The sequence below is a fragment of the Macrotis lagotis genome, chromosome 4 (genome assembly GCF_037893015.1).
Source record: "Macrotis lagotis isolate mMagLag1 chromosome 4, bilby.v1.9.chrom.fasta, whole genome shotgun sequence".
Classification (NCBI taxonomy): Eukaryota; Metazoa; Chordata; class Mammalia; order Peramelemorphia; family Peramelidae; genus Macrotis; species Macrotis lagotis.
Genome location: NC_133661.1, coordinates 21,823,919 through 21,850,223, shown reverse-complemented (window position 1 = coordinate 21,850,223; position 26,305 = coordinate 21,823,919). Strand labels below are relative to the sequence as shown.

General features: G+C 39.0%; 1 protein-coding gene across 16 annotated transcripts in view; it reads left to right on the top strand.

Annotated features, from left to right (window-relative positions):
- RHOBTB1 (Rho related BTB domain containing 1) overlaps window positions 1-26,305 on the top strand; it is a 177,566-nt gene that overhangs the window by 139,372 nt on the left and 11,889 nt on the right. For all 16 annotated transcript variants that reach the window (XM_074232321.1, XM_074232319.1, XM_074232315.1 and 13 more), the window contains 3 exons: window positions 4,959-5,144; window positions 17,954-18,912; window positions 20,150-20,268. In XM_074232321.1, coding sequence (XP_074088422.1) covers window positions 4,959-5,144; window positions 17,954-18,912; window positions 20,150-20,268 — 1,264 coding nt within the window. The remainder of the gene's footprint in view (window positions 1-4,958; window positions 5,145-17,953; window positions 18,913-20,149; window positions 20,269-26,305) is intronic.

Here is a 26,305-nt window from a genome sequence, read left to right as displayed (position 1 = left end):
AAGCATTTATTATCGCCTACTGTGTGCCTTCCTGACAGCCTGGTAAATGTTGGGATTATAAAGGTTAAAAAATAAAACCAGGCCCTGCCCTTAAGGAGCTTCCAGTTGAATGGGGACAAAAACATGGAAACGAATATGGACAAACCAGATCTAGCCAGGATCAATTAGATATAATCAACAGAGGGAAGCTTCTCTCATTGAAGGGGGCTGGAAAAACCTTCAGAGATCTAGAGAAAGTTAAAGAGAAGAGGAGGAGGAAATAGAAGGAAAGATTGCATTTGGGCTATGGAGGACACGTCCAGGGTTGGGAGACTTGATGTTTTGTTCAGATATGACAAGGACCAGGAGGCCTCGGAGACCTTTTTCAGTTCTAAACTAACAAATTCCAAAAATTTTGAGTTGGCTTTGACACAGCATCAACTCTGACTCCCTTCCCCATGTGAGGGTGCCATAGAGAGATTTGTCTCTGTTCATTTGCATTCTCACAAGGGATGTTAAACTACTCAAGGACAAGAATGCCTGTCTGTCTTTTATATTTACTGTATCTGACACACTGAAGGCTTTAGTCGATGTTTGTTGGATTAGAGGATTAAAGTATATTTTGGAAGCTAGATAGAACACTGAGACTCCTGGCAGGAAGACCTGAGTTCAAAACTGACCTCAAACACACTTAATAGCTGTGTGACCCTGATTATGTCATTTTACCCTATTTGCCTCAATTTCCTCATCTGTAAATTGAGCTGGAAAAGAAAATGGGAAACCTCCTCAGGATCTTTTTCAAGAAAACCCCAAATGGGGACACAAAGAGTCAGACACAAGTGAATAATAACATTTTACAACCTTAGAATTTGGCTTCCCCCTTTCTACCTTCTTTTGCTCTTTGTGAAAACACAGATTTCACAGTTGAAACCCTTGAAAGCCTATAAAAGTTCCTTGTCAACTAAGTCTGACCCTGGGATCTTTAGACTGTTTCTTAGCTTTTCTGCCTAATAGTTGAGCCATTTTTCTCAGTCCCCCCTCATTTACCTCATCTCCTGATTTTTACCTGCCCCTGATTGTTAAATAAACTTCAAATGGAAACTGCATATAAGCTAGAAGGAGGATAATAATTTATTAAAATAATTGTCATTTTGTCATCACTTTAAATTTTACAAAATACTTTGCACACTCTTAATCTTTCTAATATCTTTGTGAGGTTGGGTCCCTTATAGTTCCCATTTCACAGATAAAGAGACCAAGACTCAGAAAGCTTGAGCAGTTCTCTCTAGATCATCCAGGTGGTTAAGGTGGTTAAGACAAGGGCTAGGATTCCACCTTTGAACCCAGCTCCATGTCTACCTTGCCATGGCTGCAGGAAGAAGTGAGAATAAGAGCTAATGTCATTTTCTCATTCCCAGGACTGGCATTTCTAAAGACAGCCTAGTGTCAGACATTGAGCAATCTCGGCCCGGAATGTGTGTTTGGATTAAAAGTTATTGAATATCACCCGTTCCTTGGAGTTCTGCCTAGAGATATTCTTAGCTGTAGGTCTTGTGCTTTCTTGGGCTAGAGATAGAAAAACTGGCTTGGAATCCAGACTGCTGTTCCCAAAATAGCTCTTTGCTTGTATAGGTTTGTTGGCATTTATGCCAACAAATGAGGGCAGGGGCTTAGAGAGATGTGAAGACAGAGGTGATTTTGCCAGAGCACTAGCTCTCTGTTGGCCTGTTTCTGCATCTTTGTATCCTTAATTATATACCAGAAAAACATTTTTTAGAATAATTAGTACATCACCTTTTTTTAAAGACCCTCATAGTGCTATGTAAAAGGGGGGGGGGGAGAAAAAAAGATTTAAGCCAGTGGGCTTGGTAACCATTCCAAGTTTGAATAAATGGGCCCATCCACTGAGGGTCATAATGTGAAGAGGGGAAAAGGACAGACCTTTTAGGAGATATCATTGGATCTTGAATCAATAAGCTATTTTAGTTTTGAGGAAGCTATGTTATTTAGGACGAGCCTTTAGCTACCATTTTCTTCAGAGAAAAATTCTCCAGGGTATTTAACACTGAACCACCTTCCCCAAAATATTTCCTACACTTCAGTTTTTTTAACAGAATTTTTTTAAAAAATCCTTCCCCAAAGACCTGGCCTAGTGTGCGGACATTGTGTTGGAATTTTAAGTACATGGCCTTCTCTAGGTCCCCAAGGTCTTGCCTCTGTTGGTCATCTAGACAGGATTGAATGAGTGTTCAGTGACATAAATGTTCCAAGGGTTGCCTTAGCAACTGGTCTATCACTGATTTCTGCTCCTCACATGCACCAGCACCATGTTTGAGCACAACAATGAAGTCTCGTCTCTACCTCAGAGAAGCAAATTATACCATCGAGAATTTTCATTTATGGGTGCCGTTGATGCGCCTTAACTGGCTCCTGGGAGTGCCAATTAGAGAGAGTCACAAGGCAGTCTGGCACATTCCTGATCATTTGCCTTCAATGCAGATGCAGAGACTTTGTCATAAAGCTGAAGACCTTCTACAATACATTCACCTTTTATTTGATGATCTGGTCGAATCACTACCAGCAGAGGCCTGGCTAGCTGATATAAATAGAGCCTGGGGCTATAGAAAAACTCAGGGACTAATGAGTGATTAGGGGAGAGTGCTTTGGGCTGTGTTCCAAGAAACATTGATGCTGTTGGGTAGAAAAATTGACTACCAAATGTCTGAATCATAAGATGTTATTCAATAAATCCAAGGGCCCAAAGAGCAAGCCTCCCCCTGGGCTTTTTGGCCCCACTCCCATTCTTTGATGATTTCTAGTGACCTTGAAGCTTCTATCTGTTCTCAAGGTATTATCCCAGACCACCCACATTTCAGTCTCACATTCAAGGACATCCCAATACATGCAGACTAATAGTTTTTTTCAAATTGAAAATTTTAATATAAAAGGAATTTTTTTCCTCTATACTTGTTATGGATTGAAGCCAATTTTATTTGCTATTAAGTTAGAGGCAGAATCCTATATTACATTTAATGCAGGACCCCATAGTTACTTCTTCCTATTACTTTCAGTAATTTTTCTTCCTACTATAGATTCAATGATTCATGATTTATTAAGCATGCCAGGCATCATTCTAGGAAATGAGGATGTAAAAACAAAAAAATCTAAATAGGTCCTGCCCTTGGGGAGTTTATGTTCTACCAAAGAGATTTGGCTGAGGAAATGCCAAGTAATTTCAAAAGGGAGTGAAAGCTAAGTAACAAGGTGAAAGAGGAAGGGTATGGGGGGAGGGAGAGGCTAAATGTGTTTGTCTCCAGTCTTGGAGAGAGGATACCTCATTTGAAACTGAAAAGAATAGTATTTGGATTCCTCCATGTGATTCTATTTGCTACATAAGTATTATTATTATTAGCATTGATATATAGATTTAAGGCTGGCAAAGTGCTTTACATACTTTGGCTCATCCAATCCTCATAATACATTTTAAGAGGAGGGGCTATTATTATCCCCATATCATCTGAGGAAACAGATTGAGAGAAGATTCAATGGCTTGTCCAGGGATCTCAAAGAGGATTCAAACTCAGGTCTTCCAGACTCCTCTGTCCAGCGCTCTGTCTCCATTCCAGAATGCCTGGAAATAGAATATTCTGACATAAAATTAAAGATGGATGAAACAGGAATGAGCTGTTTATTGTGAGTTTAATCCCTTGCTATTTGTGCCCCTTAGGACTAATTTTTATGGAAGATCTAAAGCTTCCTATTATCTCTACTACCTTCATTATTTTTGAAGGCCTCCATTCATCAGCAACCTTTTTCATGAGTAGCTTGCCAATGTAGTCACAGTGAGAATACCTAGGGGTAGTTCTGGTGGTATATTAGGAACCTGTTTTTGTAACAGTGTTCTCTCTGTGATAAAGAGGAAAGAAGGAAGGAGGGAAGGAGAAAGAGAAAGAAGGAAGTTAGTTTCATATCATGATTATTTTGATTTTACATTTTTTTCCTATGCCCAATGCTGACTAGCAGGGATTTTTTTAATTAAGGTAGCCAAGAAACCTGCTTGCATTGCCCTCTCAAGAAATTAAAATAGGTGGCATTTCTATAGTGCTTAACAATCTATGAAGTGCATCACATAGAACATATCATTTGAGCCACAATATGTTGCTGAGGGAGGTTTATTGTTGACATTTTACAGGTGAGGAAACAGAGGCACAGGTAGGTTAAGTCACCTCCCCATCATTACACAAATGGTGACAGCAGGCTGGCTTTTAATACTATCTTACCATCAGCTTGTCTCCTGCTTAGTTGTACATCAAATACTATTTCCTTTGTCCTTCATAAAAAGGAGCCAGATCTTCTACAACTTCTGTTTAATTTTTTTTCATTTAGAAAAGATGTATATGTATTCCCTCCTGTGCGTGTCTGGGGGCAAGACTGGAGCAGGAATGGGGGGAGTGTTGGAAATCTTTGTTTGCTTCCTGATGCCATAGAGAAAAGATATTTTTAGCAACATTTTAGCCTGTTTGCTTTATCTGAATGATTTATTCCATCTTGTGTTTATGCTTCAGCTGGTGGATATTAATGGAAGTTTGAGTGTTATTTCTGTGGAGGGTTTTGTTTTGTGGGATGGAAGGTATGATGAAACTATTTCTTGTGTATTGAAATAGTTTAGCATGTGATAATATTCTAAGTCTAAGCCCGTCTTTGTTGTATATCACACCACTCTAAGCCTGTTGATGCCTGTAGGCTCTACAGAGCAGTCAAGGAAATGGGCTTTTGTGGTCGTGAAATATAGAGGGCTTCTCATGACTTCTGTGTTTGCATGACTCTTAATCCCCCTTCCACATTCTTTTCCTATTTAAATAAAAAACTCTGATTTATGACATGAGTTGTGTGGACAGAATATCTGAAACCCCAGAAGAATCATCGACATGCTCAATTAAAGTAAATCTCATGGGATTTCTCTTGTGGTTTCCTTGTAGGTCTGATGTTGTGGTTCTCTGTTTTTCAATTGCTAATCCCAACTCCCTAAATCATGTGAAAACCATGTGGTACCAAGAGATCAAGCACTTCTGCCCTCGCACCCCTGTTATTCTTGTCGGCTGCCAACTAGACCTCCGCTATGCCGATCTCGAAGCCGTCAATCGAGCCCGACGCCCATTAGCCAGGTAAGGCTCAGCATGCCCTTCAGCCAAGGCTGTCTGTCCTTTGGAGAAGATGATGGTCCTGTTTTCTCCTCTCATTAGTTGGATATGGGCTTTAAACTGGGCTTCCACTACCAGGTAGGAGAGTGTGCATTGAAACACTCGCACTCCTGCTGATATCTCTTGTAGTATGTCATCATCATCATCATCATCATCATCATCATCATCATCATCATCACTACTGTTATAATAGCTAACATTTTTTCTTATTGAAATTTTATTTAATTTTTCCACTTATATGGAAAAGTAGTTTTCAACATTCATCCATTTACAAGTTTATGACTTCTACATTTTTCTACCACCCCTCCCTCCCCATCCCACTGTCCCATCATGGCAAACAATCTGGTAAAAGTTGTATATGTACAATCATGTTTAACATAATTCTATTTTAGTCCTATTGTAAAAGAGGAAATAGAATTACAAGGGGTAACCATGAAAAAGAAAGGATAAATATGATAGAAATGTTTAAAAACTAACATAATATACTTTGCTCTGCATCCAGAATCTATCATTTGTGCTCTGGATGTGGATTGCACTGTCCATAGTAGGTCTCTCTGGATTGTCTTTGAGAACTGTTGTAGTTAACGTGTACAATATGCTCTTGGTTCTGCTCACTTCACTCAGCATCAGTTCATGCAATTCTTTCCATGTTTTTCTAAAGTCTAGTCGCTCATGATTGGTTACAGAACAAAAGTACTCCATCAGATTCATATACCATTAACTTATTCAACCATCCCTCAATTGATGGGCATCTTCCCAATTTCCAGTTCTTTGCCACTACAACAAGAGCTGTACAGATAGCTTTTTTAGATAGTACCTTCAAGGTGCCAGGCACTATAATAGGGGTTTTACAAACAGTACCTCATTTGATCATCAACCCTGAGAGGTAAGTACTATTATCTCCATTTTACAGATGAGACAACTGAGGCAGAGAGGTTGTGTCTTGCAAAACAGGAACATAGCTGGTAGATGTCTAAGATGAGATTTGAATTCAGGTCCCCTTAATCCTAGGCCACTATACTACCTAGCATCCTCTTTACAAGGTGGCTTGCCAGGTGAACTCAGGCAGTGGAATATATGGTTTATTTTGGTTTTTCTCCCATCTCCCAAAAATATAATGTGATTCTCCTGGAGTACCATGAGGTTTTGGCCTTCTTGGTGTGATGATTTAATTGATCAAAACTGATCAACCAGTCCAGATAGAGATCCCAGAAATCTGTTTCAAAGACACCTAAAGGTACCTTGTTATAGAGATATAAGGCTAACATCACCTAGCTTTGACCTTAAAGTCCTTTCTTTCTACAACTGGGCAGTTGAGGAATAGGAATGCTGACTAAAAAAAAAAAAGCAAAAAACTTAAGGGCTATTTATGAAAATACAGCTATCTTAGAAATCTGCCCTTGTTTTATTAATGTTGAAAACTATCAAAGGGGAAAGAGAAAGAAACAAAAAAGAATTTTAAAAAACCCAGATCATTCAAGTATTTTTTAATGCCCAGAAAAGACCACAGGCTAAAAGGAACAAACATAAGCAGGATTGCTTTGAAAGTTACATGCTGAATTTATTCTATATTTTAAAAGAAAGGCAAGTTGTGTATAATTGAGATTAATATTATTATAAATAATCTTCTCTCTGTGTTCTACAATGAATATGTAAATGATCATTTTATTTGGTATTTATAAATTCAGAGTAAAATTTAAAAAATTTTCAAAAAGAAAATGATGGGAGATGGAACTTAAAAATCATTTCTCCCCCCAATTCTTTTTATAATTTCTTCAGACTACTATGAAATACATGTAACATGATTGTGCAAATATAATCTTTAACATATTACCATTATGCTATGTTAGGGAGGGTGGAGAGAAGAAATTTTACAAAAATGAATATTGAAAATTATCTTTATGTATAAATTGAAAAATAAATATTTTTTTAAAAAGAACAGGAAAACAGCTTTTCATTTTTCCAAGGGCAAGGACTGTCATTTTTTCCCTAAAACTCAGTCAGTATTAATGATTCCTCAGATCTTTCCTTTGTCCTTTAGGAAATTTGTAAAACGTTGTTGTTGTTCACAACTGTAGACAAATATCTAGTATTCCCTACTAACAACTGAAGCTTCATTATTAATTAGTGGAAATGCGTTTAGCAAGTTCTTCTGGGTTTTTCTTTTGGGGAAACTCTTTGGATGAAACTGATTCAAGGGAACATCCACAGACAGCACGCCCCGTACACACATGTGCTTACATCCTTGCCTCCATATGGTTGCACACATCTTTTATTCTCAACTTGGCTGTTTAAACACTAAAATGCCTCAATGATAAATTGACTCAAGTATGAATTATGATCTTATTGCTATGAATAGTTTTCATCTGACATTTTCAGAATGTGCCAAAATGTATGTAAAATATTACATTACCAATTGCACATGTTTCTGACTTAAGAAAGGCAAAATATCACTAGAATGTGTGATTTGGAGCTGGAAGGGAACAGGTTGGTTGACATTTATGGCTTTTCTTGTGAGTTGATCAACAATCATGAAATATGTCTTCATAGTGAACAGTCAACAAGACTTTATTAAGTGCCTGCAGTGTACCCTACAAGGAAAATCAAAAACAGGATCTGTGATCTCAGAGAGCTCAAGGAATATGCTGAAAGATCAAGAAGATTCTTTTGTTTTTGTTTTTAGTTTTTGCAAGGCAAACAGGGTTAAGTGGCTTGCCCAAGGCCACACAGCTAGGTAATTAAGTGTCTGAGACCGGATTTGAACCCAGGTACTCCTGAGTCCAAGGCCGGTGCTTTATCTACTACGTCACATAGCCGCCCCTGTTCAAGAAGATTCTTGATAATCTGTTGGTGGCCTTGGTGATTCTCCAAAGCAAAGAAAAACAAATAATGTTTTTAATAATAAATCTGATGCTTTGCATTCTTAGGTTTTATGTACATTGATATGGCTGATCTTGTTTGATTCTTACCACAGATTGGTGTTTGTACATTTTTCTCAGGGTCAGGAACATCAAGAAAGTGATGGCATGACTTGCAAGTGAATTGGATTCAAGTGAGGTGGTCTGTGCAAAGTTACCAGCCTCACTCGCTCCTCTGGAGCTATTTGGGGCCAGTGGCCAGATATAGATCAGGATGAGTGCAGATGGCCACAGTGCCATCCATACCCTGCCTTGGTCAGACCACATCTGGAGTTTAGTGGTTAGGAAGGACATAGACAAGCTAGGGAGAGGTTTCAAGTTCACAAGAGTTCATTGAGTTTAGTGAACAGGCCCTAGATCATGAGCATCCCCTGAAGCAATAGAGGATGGTTAGCCTGGAGAAGAGGAAACCTCAGATGAGAGCAAGCTATCAATTTGACTTCAGGTAGTTGGAAAGATATCATATGAAGAAGTCCTGTAGGTCTTAAGGAGAAGAAATAGGAACAAGGTTTCATAGTTCTGAGAAGCAGTGGAAAACTCAATCTTATGAATGAGAGTTCACCCAAAGTGGAATTGGACCTTGAAAAGAAACAAGTGCTCTCTAATTTGAGACTTTTAGGAAGAAATTGGATAAATATTTGTTTAACATGTTGAAGTGGACACTTCCTGGTATTGGCTAAAAGGCCAATTCTCTATCCTCAAACTGTACCATATATAATGACAACAACATTTTTTTTCCTTTTTTAATATTTTATTGATTTTCCAATTATATGCAATGGTAGATTCTAGCTATCATTTTTTTAAGGTTTTGAATTTTATACTTTTCCCCCTACCATCTCTTCCCTCCCACTCCCCCAACAGAGGGCAGTCTGATCATTTTTTTAGGGGGGTTTTTTGCAAGGCAAATGAGGTTAAGTGGCTTGCCCAAGGCCACACAGCTAGGTAATTATTAAGTGTCTGAGACAACCCAGGTACTCCTGACTCCAAGGCTGGTGCTTTATCCACTATGCCACCTTGCCACCCAAGTCTGATCATTTTTACATTGTTTCCATATAGTACATTGATCAAAATTGAATGTGTTGAGAGAGAAATCATATCCTTGAGGAGGAAATAAAATATTAGAGATAGCAAAATTATGTTGTACATAAGATACTTTTAAAAATATTGAAGGTAATAGACTTTGGTCTTTGTTTAAATCCCACAGTTCTTTCTCTGGATACAGATGGCATTCTCCATCCCAGGCTTTCTAAAATTGTCCCTTATTATTGCACTGAGGAATGAGCAAGTCCATTAAGGTTACTCATCATCCCCATGTTGCTGTTAGGATGTATAATGTTCTTCTGGTTCTGTTCATCTTGTACAACATCAGTTCATGCAAGTGTTTCCAGGCTTCTCTGAAATCCTATCCCTCTTGGTTTCTAATACAATTATAGTGTTCCATAACATACATATACCACAATTTATTCAACCATTCCCCAATTCCCCAATGGACATTAGCTCGATTTCCAATTCTTTGCCACCACAAACAGAGCTGCTATGAATATTTTTGTATAAGTGATGATGTTTCTTTACCCTTTTTCATGATCTCTTCAGAGTATAGCCCCAGTAATGGTATTCCTGGATCAATTGATTTGCACATTTTTATTGCCCTTTGGGCATAATTCCAGATTGCTTTCCAGAAGCATTGGATCAGTTCACAGCTCCACCAACAATGTATTAGTGCCCCAGATTTCTCACATCCCTTCCAACATTGAACATTGTACTTTCTGGTCATATTAGCTAATCTGATAGATGTGAGATGGTACCTCAGAGCTGCTTTAATTTGCATTTCTCTAATCAGTAATGATTTAGAGCAATTTTTCTTATGACTATGAATCGCTTTGATTTCTTCATCTGTAAATTGCCTTTGTATAGCCTTTAACCATTTGTCAAGTGAGGGGAATGGCTTAATTTTGGGTTTTTTTTATAAATTTGACTCAGTTCTCTGTATATTTTAGAAATGAGTCCTTTGTCAGAAATACTAGTTGTAAAAATTTTGTTTCCCAATTTACTACATTTCTTTTTATCTTGATTAGAGTAGTTTTGTTTGTACAAAAGCTTTTTAATTTAATGTAATAAAAATTATCTACTTTGTTTTTAATGATGTTCTCCATCTCTTCCTTGGTCATAAACTGCTTCCCTTTCCATAGATCTGACGATAAACTACTCCTTTATCTCCTAGTTTGCTTATAATATTGTCTTTTATGTCTAAATTTTGTACTCATTTTGATCTTATCTTGGTGAGTTTCTGCCATACAGACTTACAACTTTCCCAACAGTTTTTATCGAAAAGAGAGTTCTTATCCCAGAAGCTGGACAACTTGGGTTTCTCAAACAGCAGATTACTATAATTATTTCCTGCTGTCTCTTTTGCATCTAATCTACTCTACTGATCCACCACTCTATTTTTTAGCCAATACCAGATAGTTATGATGACTGATGCTTTATAAAATAATTTTATATCTGGTAAGGCTGAGCCACCTTCTTTTGCACTTTTATTTTTTTATTTTTTTATTTTTGTAGATTTTTGCAAGGCAGTGGCGTTAAGTGGCTTGCCCAAGGCCACATAGCTAGGTAATTATTAAGTGTCTGAGGCTGGATTTCAATTCAGGTACTCCTGACTCCAGGGCTGGTGCTCTAACCACTGTACCACCTAGCCACCCCTGCCCTTTTTTTCATTAAATCCCTGGATATTATTGACTTTTTATTTCTCCATATGAATTTAGTTACAATTTTTTCTAGCTCATTAAAGTAAGTTTTTGGAAGTTTGATTGGTAAGAGACTAAATAAGTAGTTTAATTTAGGTAAAATTGTCATTTTATTATCTTGGCCTATCCATGAGCAGTTCATATTTGCCCAGTTATTTAAATCTGATTTTATTTCTTTGAAAAGTGTTTTATAATTGTTTTAAGTTTCTGAGTCTACCTTGGCAGGTAGACTCCCAAGTATTTTATATTGTCTGAAATTACTTTATTTTATTTTATTTTTTAGGTTTTTGCAAGGCAGACAGGGTTAAGTGGCTTGCCCAAGGCCACACAGCTAGAAAATTATTAAGTGTCTGAGACCGGATTTGAACCCAAGTGCTCCTGACTCCAGAGCCGGGGCTTTACTACTACGCCACCTAGCCGCATCCTTGAAATTACTTTAAATAGAATTTCTCTTTCTAACTTTTGCTGCTATTCTTGCTAGTAATATATAGAAATGCTGAGGATTTTTGTGCGTTTCTTTTTTACTTGTGACTTTACTAAAGTTGCTAATTGTTTCTAGTAGTTTTTAAATGACTTTTTAGTATTCTCTAGGTATATCATCATAGCATCTGTAAAGAGTGAGAGTTTTGTTTCTTCCTTCCCAATTTTAATTCCTTCTATTTCTTTTTCTTCTCTTATTGCTGAAGCTAACATTTCTAATATAATATTGAATAGTACTGGTGATAACAGGCATCTTTGTTTTCACCCCTGATCTTATTGGGAATGCTTCTAGCTTATCCGCATTGCATATAATGCTTGTTGATGGTTTCAGATAGATATTGCTAATCATTCTAAGAAATAATCCATTTATTCTGATACTCTTTAAGTGTTTTTAGTAGGAATGGGTGCTGTATTTTGTCAAAGGATTTTTTCAGCATTTATTGAGATAATCATATAATTTTTGTTATCGATATAGTCGATTTTACTAACAGTTTTCCTAATATTGAACCAACCCTCATTCCTGGAATAAATCCTGTTTGGTCATAGTGTATTATCCTAGTAATAACATGTAATTGCTTTGCTAAGATTTTATCTAAGATTTTTGCATCCATATTCATTAGGGAAATTGATCTATAATTTTCTTTCTCTGTTTTGACTCTTCCTGGCTTAGGTATCAGCACCATAATGTTGTCATAGAAGGAGTTAGGCAGAGTTCCTATTATTCCAGAGAGTCTATATAGAATTGGAACCAATTGTTTCTTAAATGCCTGACAGAAAATGCTTGAAAGAACTGAATCCATCTGGCCCTGGAGATTTTTTCTTAGGGAATTGAATGGTAGCATGTTGAATTTCTTTTTCTGAGATAGGGTTATTTAGGTATTTAATTTCCTCTTCATTTAACCTGGGCAACTTATATTTTCATAAATATTCATCCATTTAACTTGGATTATAAAATTTATTGGCATAGAGTTGAGCAAAATAATTCTAAATTATTATTTTAATTTCATCCTCATTGGTGGTGAGTTCACTTTTTCATTTATGATACTAGCAATTTGGTTTTCTCTCTTTTTTTCTTTTTTTTTTAACTTTTAATTTATTTTTTATTCTCATTTTGTACAAATGTTTTTTTACATTAATAAAATATTCTTGTTTACAAGTAAACAAAATACCCCTCCTCCCCCATGAATATAGATAGACTTGTTTGGGCGAAAAAAGTAAAGGGGAGAGAAAAAAATTAAAATAAAAAAAATAATAATAATAATTGTAGGTATGGCCAGGTGGCGCAATGGACGAAGCACCAGCCCTGGAGCCACGAGCACCCGAGTCCACATCCAGCCTCGTAACCCAACAATCACCCAGCCGTGTGACATGCAAGCCACCCGATCCCCACTGCCCTGCAAAAACCCAAAAAAAAAGAAAGAAAGAAAAAAGACCAAAATAAAGTAAAATAGTAATAATAGTAGGGGTGTCTGGGTGGCAGACAGAGCATTGGCCCTTGAGCCAGGAGCACCTGGGTCCAAATCCGGCCCCAGACACCCAAAGATCACCCCACTATGTGGCCCCAGGCAGGCCACCCAGCCCCACTTGTCCTGCACTCTCCCCCAAATAATCATAACAAAAAATGTGCTTGAGTCTTTGTTCCAACACCAACAACTCTGTCATGGGTGGATCTCATTCTTTATGATAAGTCCATCACAAAAGTTATTTCCATATTTTTCCACCCTTGCCATTGCTGATCGCAACTCCCTCCTTTCTTATTTCTCCACTACCATGTACTCTATTTTCTCTCTCCTTTCACTCTGACTCTGCTGTAGGGTCGCTGAGTGGCGCAGCAGACAGATCCCTGGTCCTGGGGCCAAGAAGCCCTGAGCCCCCATACCACCCCTTAGGCCCAGAATCCACCTGGCCCTGTGGTCCTGGGCAGGCCTTCCATTCCCAGCCTCTTGCAGAAGTAAGAAAGAAAATGTGTTATATCTGGCCACTCTCCCCCCATGGTCCATCCTCTCCTCCTTTATTCACATCCCCACCCCTTCCCCCTGCTCCCCCCTCCTTCTTACTCCAGATGTCTATACCCCATTGAGTAATATGCTGTTTCCTCTCCTAGCCATCTCTGATGAGAGCAAAGGTTCCCTCATTCCCCCTTGCCTCCCCCATTCCATATTATTGCAATAGCTCGTTGTAATAAAAAAAATCTTATGTGAAATATCTTGGACTATTCCCCCCTCTCCTTTTTCTTTCTCCCATTCCATTTCCCTTTTTTCTATTGACTCCATTTTTACACCATATTTTATCTTCGAATTCAGCTTTCTCCTGTGCTTCCACTATAAAAGCTCTCTCTACCTGCTCTATTAACTGAGAAGGTTCATATCATATGAGTATTATCAGTGTCACTTTTCTATGCAGGAATACATGCAGTTCATCCTCATTAAGTCCCTCATATTTCCCCCCTCTCCTCCAATCTCCATGCTTCACCTGAGTCCTGTATCTGAAGATCAAACCTTCTGTTCAGCTCTGGCCATTCCAAAAGGAACCTTTGAAATTCCCCTGGTTCATTGAAAGTCCATCTTTTTCCCTGGAAGAGGACATTCAGCCTTTGCTGGGTAGTTCATTCTTGGCTGCATTCTAAGCTCTTTTGCCTTCCGTTATATTGTATTCCAAGCCCTATGAGCTTCCAATGTAGCTGCTGCTAAGTCCTGTGTGATCCTGACTACAGCTCCACAATATTTGAACTGTGTCCTTCTGGCTGCTTGTAATATTTTCTCTTTGACTTGGGAGTTCTGGAACTTGGCTATAATACTCCTAGGGGTTGGTTTTTTGGGATCTCTTTCTCTGGGAGATTGGTGGATTCTCTCCATTTCTATTTTGCCCTCTGCTTCTAGAATATCAGGGCAATTTTCCTGTAGTAATTCTTTGAAAATGATGTCAAGGCTCTTTTCCTGATCATGACTTTCAGGTATTCCAATAATTTTTAAATTATCTTTCCTGTCTGTTTTCCATATCAGTTGTTTTTTTCAATGAAATATTTCACATTTTTTTCTAATTTTTCATTTTTTTGGTTTTGAAGTATTGATTCCTGATTTCTGTTAAATTCATCAATCTCCCTGAATTCTATTCTTTGTCTGAAGGATTTGTTCTCCTCAGAGAGTTTTCTTATCTCTTTTTCCATCTGGCCAATTTTGCTTTTCAAAGCATTCTTCTCCTCAATAACTTTTTGAACTGTTCTATCCATTTGACCTAAGCTGGTTTTCAGCATACTATTTTCTTCAGCATTTTTTTTGTATTTCCTTGACTAAGCTGCTGACTTCATTTTCATGTTTTTCCTGCATCTCTCTCCTTTCTTTTCCCAGTTTTTCTTCCAACTCCCTCATTTGATTTTCAAAGTCTTTTTTGAGCTCTATCATAGCCTGAGCCCAGTTTGTTTTTCTTGGAGTCTTTAGATGCAGGAGCTTGTGCTTCCTCATCTTCAGACTGAGTATTTTGGTCCTTCTTGGGCTCATTTGCAAAATATTTCTCAATAGTCTTCTTTTTGTTTCTCTGCTTGCTCATTTTCCCAGCCTGGGCCTGGTTTGGAGTGTTTCTTGAGCTTTTGGGACACTCCCACAAGGGTCTCAGTGTGTGAGGCTCTGTCCTCCCTCCTGGTCTGTGAATGACCATTAGCGCCCCCCTCTGCCAAGGGGCTGATGTGGAGGGGGGGGCTGCTGTTCTGGGGGGGGGGCCTAGACTGCGGTCAGGATCTGAATGTGGTCAGAGCCCCAGAGTCCTGTTTCAGGGCAGAGGACAGAGCTAGGCAGTCTCTCTTCACTCCCCTCCCTCAGCTCAATGGGCTCATGCCCTGGGGGCTCCTGCTTACTGGCTCCTCCTGCTTCTGTTTCCTGGATCAGGGCTGGGGAAAGACCATGCTGCTTGCTGTGTGCCCTGAGGGCTGGGCTCCACCTGCTCGCTCTGGCAGAGGTCCCCTGCTGTCCCCCCACTTTGTGCCCGGTGCTCCTTGGGGTGCAGCTCAGGAGACTCCCCCGCTGCTGTGAGTTGAGACCCCCAGTGCCCTGGGGCTGCCTCCGGGAGGCTGAGGTTCTTTGGCTCTGGCCGGCCACCCCTCTGGTGGGCCACCCCTCCGACCCCGGGGAGCAGAGCCTTTCTGCTCTTTTCCAGGTGACCTTGAGTAGGAGAACAGCCTCACTGGGTCCCTTTGTGGGTTCTGTCTCTCGAAAGTTTAGTTAGAGTCCTTAGCTGATGAATTTCTTCAGAGAGCTCCTAAGACTCGATCCCTTCTTGTCGCCATCTTGGCTCCGCCTGTCTTTCTCTCTTTTTTTAATCAAAGTAACCAAAGGTTTATCAATTTTATTGTTTTTTTTTCATAAAAACACTCTTGGTTTTATTTATTAGTTCAATAGTTTTCTTGCTTTTGATTTTATTAATTTCTCCTTTAATTTTTAGAATTTCTTATTTGGTATTTAATTTGGGACTTTTGATTTGGACAATTTAAATGGAAAATCCAACTATTACAGAACAATCAAAAAATGACTGTTGTGCCCATATTAGATTGCATTCTGTCAGGGGAAAAGGAGAAGGAAAGGAGGGAGGAAGAAGAATGAAAAACTCAAAACCTTGCCAAAATTGTTGAAAACTGCCATTGCATATAGTTGGAAAAATAAATAAAATATTTTTCTAAAAGTGAATGTTGCCAAATTGTAAAATAGAACTGTGGCATGAAGAAGATTTATGAAGGGATGGCCCTGATCCAGGTGACAGATGTGACGAGAATGGAAGTGTATAAAATTGTCTGTCTTTTCAGAATTTTTTGATATATTGATCAGTTTTGACAATTATTTTGTCCTTATCTTATTCTTTAAAAAAAATTACTCTGGTGGTGCAGTGGATAGAGCATCAGCCCTGGAGTCAGAGGGACTTGAGTTCAAATGTGACCTCAGACACTTAATACTTACTTAGATGTTTAACCTTGGGAAAATCACTTTACCCCATTTCCTTGCAAAAACCAAAAATAAATAAATGAATAAAGTAATTATTCTTTGATATTTGGGATGGCTTTTGAGAAGAGGAAGGGAAGAAATATAGGTGATGTAAAAACAATTTATACCAATAAAAAATTTTAATTACATATAAGGAAGCTTTGAGTCTAGGAGATTAAATAAATTGTAGAAAGTTATGTGGTATTGTGAGGGGGAAACAGTGGCTTTGTTATGAAAGGATCCATATTCAAGTCACAGTTCTGTTCTTTACTGTGTGAGCTTGAGTAATTCCCATCACCTTTCTGAGTTTCAATTTCCCTTTCCAGAAAATAGAAATAAGAATAATATTTATCTTGCTTGTCCCACAGGATTTTTATAGAGTTCAGATGAGATATGTTATGAAAAAATTGTTTTTAAGCTATAAAGCACAGAAGCCACCCATCTAGTCCATTGTCCTTGTGAAAGGAGACACTAGTTTATCATAAAAGGCTATTCTGCTTTCCCAGCTTTAAAGTACATTAAAACTTTTTAGACACTCCATACAGTATAGTAATATTCGTGTGTGTGTGTGTGTGTGTGTGTGTGTGTGTAGCCACACTTATGTAGGTAGTTATATGCAGGTATCATGGATATAAATCAACAATATTTATTGAGAATTCACTGAATGTAAAGAATAATGTATAGTCTTTACCTGCAAGCAAATTATGGTCTAATTGAGGAGTCAAGGTATCACTACTTAACTTCCCTCTTTGGCACTTCTCAAATAGGGGACACCCAGAACCCATTCAGGTTGCTTGACCATTTACACAATTTCAATGAGATGGGAGTCAACTGCACTATTCCATCCAGGGAGATGGAGGATCACCAGTCTTACTCTACCCTGAAGAATCCCCAGTGTCTGACTTTGTGATAGAGTCAAAGGCTTCCCAGACTTTCCAGGCTGACCCTTTATCCATTGTCTCTTCTAATTTAGGAGTGAGATCCTTGAAAGTAAAGACTGTTTCAAAGCTTTTTTTCTGTTTGTATCCCTAGATCATAGCCCGCTGGTTGGTAGTGAGGACTATTTTAATAAATACTTTTTTCACTCATTCCTTAATGTAATGTTCAATAGTAAAGACAGCATGGTTACTAGGTAGTTAAGTGTTGTCCTGGCTGATCACTTGAAAAACAGGACTTTAGGTAAAACAACGTTACAGGGACTGTTAGTGCCACAGTAGATAGGAAATATATTCACTGACTCTTTTTGTCTGCAGTTGTATCCAGGAGCATAGGACAATGCCAGCCTGAAGAGTAGTAAAACCTTCATACATTTAGGTCTTGGTAATTGTGAATAATGAAGCCTGTGAAAGAGTCACACTATTCAAATTTATTATTCAAAGTTCTATGTAAAATAGGAAAATTGCTTCCAGCTCGATGGAAACATGTGGTGAGAATTCAAATAATAAGAACAGTTCAAAGGATTTACACTAATTGCGGCCTGGTTGTAAATTCCTGTTAACTTGATTTGCTAATTTGATCAAAATTCAGACTAAATAAAATTGCTTAAAAGGGTGCATTTCCAGGGCTATATGAAAAAAAAATGGGCCCATCACTGCACAGTATAATCCTTGAGCTGCCCTGGTTACTCTTTTTACTTATACCATCTCAATTTTCTGTTTCAGGCCTATAAAGCGAGGAGACATTTTGCCACCAGAAAGAGGCCGAGAAGTTGCCAAGGAACTTGGAATTCCATATTATGAAACAAGTGTGTTTGACCAGTTCGGGATCAAGGATGTGTTCGACAATGCGATCCGAGCTGCACTGATTTCCCGAAGACATCTACAGTTCTGGAAATCCCACTTGAAGAAGGTCCAGAAACCTTTACTTCAGGCACCATTCCTACCTCCTAAAGCACCTCCACCAGTTATCAAAATCCCAGAGTGTCCCACCACGGGTATGAACGAAGCTGCCTATTTATTGGACAATCCTCTGTGTGCTGATGTCATGTTTGTCCTTCAGGATGAGAAGCATATTTTTGCACACAAGATTTACCTTGCTACCTCCTCTTCCAAATTTTATGATCTTTTTTTAATGGAATGTGAAGAGTCTCCCAGTTTCGTTGAAGGCGCTTGTCAAAAAGAAAAGCCCACTCAGGACTTTCCAACAAGGACTGATGAAGAAAGTGTGGAGGCTGCCTCAGTCCCATTAGTTTCTGAGGGTCAGACACCCCAAAGTAAGGATGTGTTGAAACAGCTAGAATTGGGAGCTGGGGACCTCACTCCAACCACCAGAGACTTGTCCACATGGAGCAAAGGGTTCATTGACATGCACAAAGAAATGCTAGTCAATCCTATTTCAAATAGAGTAGCTTTGGTGACCGTGGTCAGAATGGACTCTTCCCTTCAGTTGGGTCCCTTCAGGACCTTGCTACAATTTCTTTATACGGGGCAACTTGATGAAAAAGAAAAAGATCTGATGAGACTGGCTCAGATTGCAGAGATCCTAGAAGTATTTGATTTGCGAATGATGGTGGAAAACATAATGAACAAAGAGGCCTTCATGAATCAGGAGATCACTAAGGCATTCCATGTTAGGAAAGCCAACCGAATAAAGGAATGCCTTAGCAAGGGGACATTTTCAGGTGAGTGAATTCAACACTAAACCAGTTAGTTGTCTCATGGGCTCCTTTTAGGTTTTCATGAAAAAGTGACTTAGACAAGGAAAGTAATGAGAAAAATGGGTTCCTTTATGGGAGGCATACATACTCATCAAGGCTATTACTCAAAGTTCATATCCAAAAAGCCTTCTCTGAAATTTTCTCTCTCCTTTGACTACTCCTCTGTCCTCTTACTATTTATATTTACCAGGAATGAAAAACCGGATGGTGCTAGCACCATTGATGCAACACTCAACAAAGCTGCTGGTATCACTCTTCATCTCATATCCTTTGCTCTTCCTTCATTTCATTTTATCTCTCCTTTTCTTTCTCTCCTTGATCCAACTTTCTCACTTTTCTCTTCTCATTTTTTTCTTCTCTACTTATGCCTTAGGCTCACTATTGGTATCATGGCACCTGTAGGTATTTCCTAACTCTTCTGTTGGTGCTTGGAGGATACAGTATTTTCTACTTTTTTTCTTTCATTGTTGTTTAACATGTAGATTTTAGTGCCTTCCCTCTTAGGGCAGAGGTCAGAGTTATCTATTTTATGACTTCCTTCACTAGCTCTCCGCATGATGCAGATTAGGAAGTTTGTTGGGTGAATTTTATTTTTGACAAATTTTATGCTTATTGGATAATGCATTCCAAACTCTGGTCACCACAGTGGACCATAGTCTTACAAGTTAACATGGTCCAATAGCCTTAAGAAAAATAAATAAATAAATAAAACAAATGGATCAAACTTGTTGCCTTATTTTCTATTCACCCTTTTGGTTCAAATGGAATTCTGTATTCATAGGCAAAATTCAATTATATTTTCAACCATTGATCATTTGACCCTCCTGGTATTTTTGTCTTTAAAAAGTAACAATATAATGGGTCCAGGTAAGAGGAGACTTGGAATAGAAGTCATAACTTGGATTGATGGTCCAAGGGATGACTTCAGAATGAGGAAACTAGAAATCCTGGTTTTGCCATTGACTACCTCTGGGACCTAAGGCAAAACCTTGCCCTCTCAGGTCTCAGTTTTCTCTTTAACAAAATGAAAGAATTTGTCTTGATGAACTTAAAGGTCTTTTCCAGCTTGAAACTTCTGGATCTATGATTCTATAGTGATAGCAAAGCCATCATAGATTGGGGAAAGGGTTGCTGAACCCAACACCTCTTGTTTAAACTATCAATTTAGACTTAGGACTCTGTTTCTTCATTCCCGAAGCAGATGTGACGTTTAAGTTGGATGATGGGGTCATAAATGCCCACAAACCACTGCTTATCTGTAGCTGTGATTGGATGGCCGCCATGTTTGGAGGATCATTTGTGGAAAGCGCCAAAAGTGAGGTACATATCTATTTTAAAAGAAAAAAATTTATTACAATTTTTTGCAAATTATAGAAGCATGAGAGATCTAGACACCATGCCATACGAGAATTGGTCAAAGAAACTGGGGATGTTTAATTGAGAGAAGATTTAGGTGGGGGGAGGATACTTCATTTGAAAGTCTGTCTTGTGGAAGAGGAATTAAATTTTTGCTCAGTTCTCGAGGACAAAAATCAAGAGCACTGGGGTAAATCGACTTAGCCTCAATGTAAGAAGAAACTCTCTAGTCATAAGAATTGTCCGAAAGTGGAATGGCGAAGTCTGGTGTTCCCCTTAACTATCAGTCTTTAAGTAGACACCCCTGGGTGATCAGGTAAAAAGATGGTTGAAGGAATTCCTGTTTCAGTATGAACTGGACAAGATGGCTTCTGAAGCACCATTCAACTAGGAAATTCTAGGTGGATGATTCATTAAAGTAGCTCTTTGGACAATAATGAAGCATGAAAGCTTCCCCTATCTCCTACCAAAACTTACACCCCCATCATAATCATTCATCATCCCACATTCATCACCATCACCACCGTTATCACGGTTCTCACCATTATCACCAGCTCTCATCACTACCACCATTATCACCATTATAACATGATCACATCATTCATCACCAACTTTGACCTCCACCACCATTAGCATCATCACCACCATTACTGCTATTACCACCATTATTTCTAATATTCATCCATTTTCATTACCATCATCATCATCATCATCATCACCATCATCATTCATAACCAAATTTGATCATCATCACCATTATTACCATCACCATTATCACCATCCTCACCACCACCATCACCAATGTTTATAAATACATGACCCTCATTCCTGTCTCAGTGATTACTCTGATCTCATTAGACCACAGCAGATCCTGCTTTCTTAAAGTGAGAAGCAGCAGCATTTCAAGAGTCAGTGAGATTCAGTTCAAGTCCTGGCTCTGCCACTTAGTGACTCTGTGAACTGGAATTTGAATGAGGCCTGCATTTTCTACCTCTGGAAGACACCAATGTTAGCCTGGGTACTGTCTAAGGGCCTCTGGGTCTCTCAGAGCTGGCTAATACTGTCTCTCAAACTGGGTCTTAGGAATTGCACTGTAACTCAGCTAGCATTTATTAGGTGCCTACTATGTGTAACAGGGATGCAAATACAAAAACAGAATAATCCCTGTCCTCAAGGAACTTCTAGTCCAATGGGGGAGACAAGGTACAGTTTTGTGCAAACAAAATAATGGGGGGTGAGAATGATCTCATAGGGAAGGCACCAGGATACGGGAGGTCTAGGGAGAGTACCAACCACTTAGCAAGAGTGGAATTAAAAGTGAGAACTGTAACCCAGCATGAATGTCTTGTCTGAAGAATCTTGGAGTGAGATGTGAATTGGGTAGATAGCTGCCTCTGCTAGCTGGATGGGAAGGGAGGGATTACTTGATAAGGCAATATTTGCTAAACTTATTCCTTCAGGGATAGACAGATAAACAGTACCAGTTTGTTGGGTTTTCTTTTGAGTTTGGGATTATTCCACAAAGTTATAAACTACTCAAGTTGTTCATTGGTCTTTTTAGAAAAAAATAAATATTATATATCACACATCTCACATCACAGCCATACACATTTATTTTTAGATTGGAAATTCCCTTTTTCCAATCCACCCAAAGTGCTCATTAGTTGATAATTCAGTAAGCATCAGCACCTACTATGTATTAGATCTAAAGAGAAAACTTAAAGACTCGCTGCCCTCTAAAAGTTTAGATTAGGGGTCTAGAACTGGAAGAACCCCCAAGGCCATTTCCTCCAATCCACTCACATTATGGGTCAGGAAGACGAGACTGTGTGAAGAAGAAGGTCCAGAGATGGACTTTGAACACTGACCCCCCCCCCCCAGCACACCTACCAATGTCCAAGAGATGCCAAGGGATCGCCATAGAGTGTCTGGGACCAGAAGCTAAGTGTTCTTAGCACTGAGACTCTCAGCATCTCCTTGTAGAACTCTTTGTTAACCCTATTAACATCTGCAGGGTGGGCCAGGGGCAGATAGTCTACTGCTCAAGGTTTTCATCTGGGATCTAGAAACTATGAATATTTCATACTATTTTACTACAATTGGTTTATGTTATGCATTTGGAAGTATGATGCTGAGAAAGAGCTCTTAGACTTTGCAAAGGATGTCCATGACAGAAAAGATTAGTGACCCCTTCCCCGCAACAGGGAAACTCTGGAGCCTTCAACTTTTCTGTCATTGTGAGGGTCGGACTTAAACTCTCCTAACTAAGCTTCTGTGGACTCTCAGAGAGTCAAATAAGAGGTTCCTTGTCCTTCTCCTGGATACCTTCCCTCTGAAGTGACATCCCCATCAGCCTGTACTGATCTTGTTTGCACATTTAGAATGTGAGCTTCTGGAGAGCAGGGGCCTTTTTCTGCTTTTCTTTGGATGCTTTGCATAATGCTCAGCCCATGGTAGATATTTCAGCAGTGATTATGGACCTGAGGATATGAAATAGAAAAGACCCACGTGCTCCTTCTCCTCCCCCCAAATAATAACCCTTTTCAAAGTAAACAGAAACCAGTCACTTCTGCAGAAGGCTCTTTGACTAAGCTCAGGGATTGGGATGGCAGCAGAGGAAGAGATAGGATGACCTCCAACTCCAAATCCCTAAATTCCCCCAAACAAGAAAACACCACACAGAATACAGAGTGCTCCCATGCTTCTGTTACTGAAAAGTATGGGTGTGCCAGTTGGGTAAGCGCAGCTGGCCTACACAGGCTGCCAGGGAGAATAAGCAGGGGCCCAAGATGGTCAAGGTCAAGCACGTCCTCAGGAAGGAATGCTGTTAGAGCTGACTTCACAAATACTAATCCTTTTTATCCCTTCCCAGAACAGACTGAGATTGTCCTCAGATTAAGATGATGAGAGATAGTACCAAAACAAAATTTAACTAAGGAGGCAGAGCCCAAATGTATATGTCTGTTGACTAATTAGTTTCTTCCTTCCCAAAAGAGCAGTAACAATAATAAGAACAATAGTAATTGGCATTTTAAAAATATTTATCTGTTTTTTTATTTGAACCCCAATAACAATCCTGTAAAATATGTCCTATGCACAGTATTATTCCCATTTTACAGATGGGAAAACTGAGGCACAAGCTAGTTAAAGTGATCTGCTTCTGGTCATCCAGTTAAGGAAGTAACAGAAGTAAGATTCAGGCTCAAGGTTTTCCTGACTCCAGGCCTAGCCCTCTAGATCATGCATCATGAAAAGATCAAACCTTCAAACCCCTTCAACTAACACCCAGGGATATATTCACCTTATCACCTTTAAGGCAGGGCAGGTTGAATCAAATGTAGTCAATGACTGTAATGCGTCTGCTTTGCTTATTGCAATGGTTTTTAAACATTATTTACACCCCCATGTACACTTTTTATATTAGTTTATGCTGATGATAGAGCACACACACCCACACACAGACTCAAATTTGACCTGACTCTCATGTTATCACTGACTTTTGGTATCACTTTTGGTTTCACTGTCTTTTGGTATCACTTTTGGTATCACTTTTGTTGACTTTTGATTAGAACTTTGTTTTCTCTTGTACATCATTTCTGTGGGAGTTAAGTCAGGCAATTTTGAGTAACTTTGACCATTGCTTTGTTCTGTCTCTCCCCTTCCTCTAGGATCTCATGTCCTTTAAGGGTTCATGCCTTGGAAAACTCTGGGTTATTAAGAATGTTCACATTCCATTTTTCTCTCTTACCTTCTAGATCTCCTTCTCCCCTTTTCTTTTCTGTTTTCCCTGTAGTGATCCCACTGATTCCATCCCCTACATAAAGTTTAAGATTATGAAGGCTGCATTATAGAGGGACTGAGTAAGGAGAATCCTGTTGAATTACATCCTCCCTGTAATATCTTAGTTCCAAAGAATTATATCTCTTTCATAATGACAAAATAGTTTACTTAGAAAATCTCAGAGAGTTAGTAAAGGAACTAATTCAGACAATCCATAGATTCATTCCACTCTAATAATAATAATAATAATAATAACAATCACATCATATTATTTTGTATATGCTTCTGTATCTATGTACAAGCTGTGTCTTCCAATGGAACGTGTGTTCCTTGAGAGTAAGGGATTGTTTCACCTCTGTCTTCATATCTCATTTACCTGCTTATTGATTGATGAGTCAATTAATTGGTACAGCTGAGTAGCAAAATACAGTCACAAAAATGAATGTTTTTATACAGAATTAACAAATATCACGAGTAAATAATTTGACAAATTCCATTCAAAATAATTGAAAAATTAAACTCGAAGACAAGACAGACTAAGCACTCACCCAAACACACTTTACTGAGAGGAAGACGTAATACAGAGAGCTATTGGGGGTTCATTGTGGTCCATTCCAACTTAGTACAAATGATAATAAAAAATAATTGACAGATTTAGTATTCTACCAACCAAACAACCCAAGAGATATCTGCTAGGATGACTAGATAGCACACTGAGAATCGAAACCCTCACTCACTGGAAACGAGCAGGTATGTGTGTTAAAGGTGAGGTTACTATTTTCAGAGAAGGGGAGGGCAGAAAAGTCATTTAAGGACTCACTGATTGATTGAGGGTAGTGAATCAAACTGTAGAGACTCACCCTTCATCCCAGATCAACTTTTATTTCAGAATTTCCTGGTGAGGCTCCAATTTTTTACCAACTATTAAAAGTCTATTTTTCCATACCATTATTGGAAATACTATTAGGTTAACCTAACACTAAAGGGAAAAATAATGTCCTTGTTGGTATGCTTTTAACATTTTTAAAATTGTTTTAATACCTTAGAAGATGCCATATTTCACTTATGTTTTTCTCATTACTTTTAATGTAGCAGTAAGCATAATTCTCTCCCTAGAAGCACTCAGCAAGGGGTTCATTAAAAATACATACCCCAGATTGTAGTAAGCAATACTCTGGAGGAGAATGCTTGCTCACTCACGTGAGACCATTTCTGCTTATGAGTCTAATAGTCGGAAGTGATCTTTGCAATTAAAATTATAAACCAACAAAATTCGAATATGCAAAATATGGCAGGGCCCTAAAATGTAATTTAGTCTTTTCTGCCTTTTTCTGGTCTCAAAGTGTTTAGTGCCTTTAATCATTTTCCCTGGGGCCTTTCTCTTATTGACAAAAAAACAAAACATGAAACCCACAGCTTAGGAAACATTGTGCACCCCCACCATGCCATGGAGAACATTGATCCCTATTACTTTTAAATGCCCCCTTCATTCAGTAGAATGTACCTTTTAAAAATCCAATTCCTAGACTCTTCTCAATTATTTTTTCCCCTACAAGGTGCTAAATAGATCTTCTTGAGACTTTTAAAGTTAATTCTAAAGTTTGGAACCAGAACAAAAATCTTGAAAACTCAATCCCAGGAAGGAAATGGGTTCCAAGTGAATTCAGTTTTCCTCACTAGCAATAGCAGCCACACATCCTGCTTACTGTAGCCAAGGAAGACGGTGCTGCTTGCTTACCGTAGCAGAAAATATAACTTCCTAAGGCTGATAGATTCGTGCAGAGCCTGGAGGAAATGCTGGGTCACAGGCCCAGGGCGGACAGACGTCAGTGCCCAGTGGGGGCCGGGGGGGCAGAGGGCAGTGGCGCTTGCTGGCGTCTGTCATCACGTGCTGCCTGGAATGATTTGTTTGAGTCTGGGAGATGGGGGGAGAAGGGCAAGCCGGCTGATGTAATTTTAGCATCTTCTCTGTGATGGACACATTTGCTTTATTTTTCTTGGAGAAATGTCCCAGGATACACTCCTAACAAAAACATACAAAGGGGACTGAAGACACAACATTTGAAAGATTGCTTCCCCAGCTGGGTTGCCCTGGAAGGTAGCTGATTCTGTTGTGCAGGACCAGGGCAACAGTGTGATGGGGGGTGGGGAAGGAAGAACACCAGGGAGTGGAGGATCTGGGTTCAAATCTCTTGCCTCTCTGTTTAGTCCTTAGGGGGTT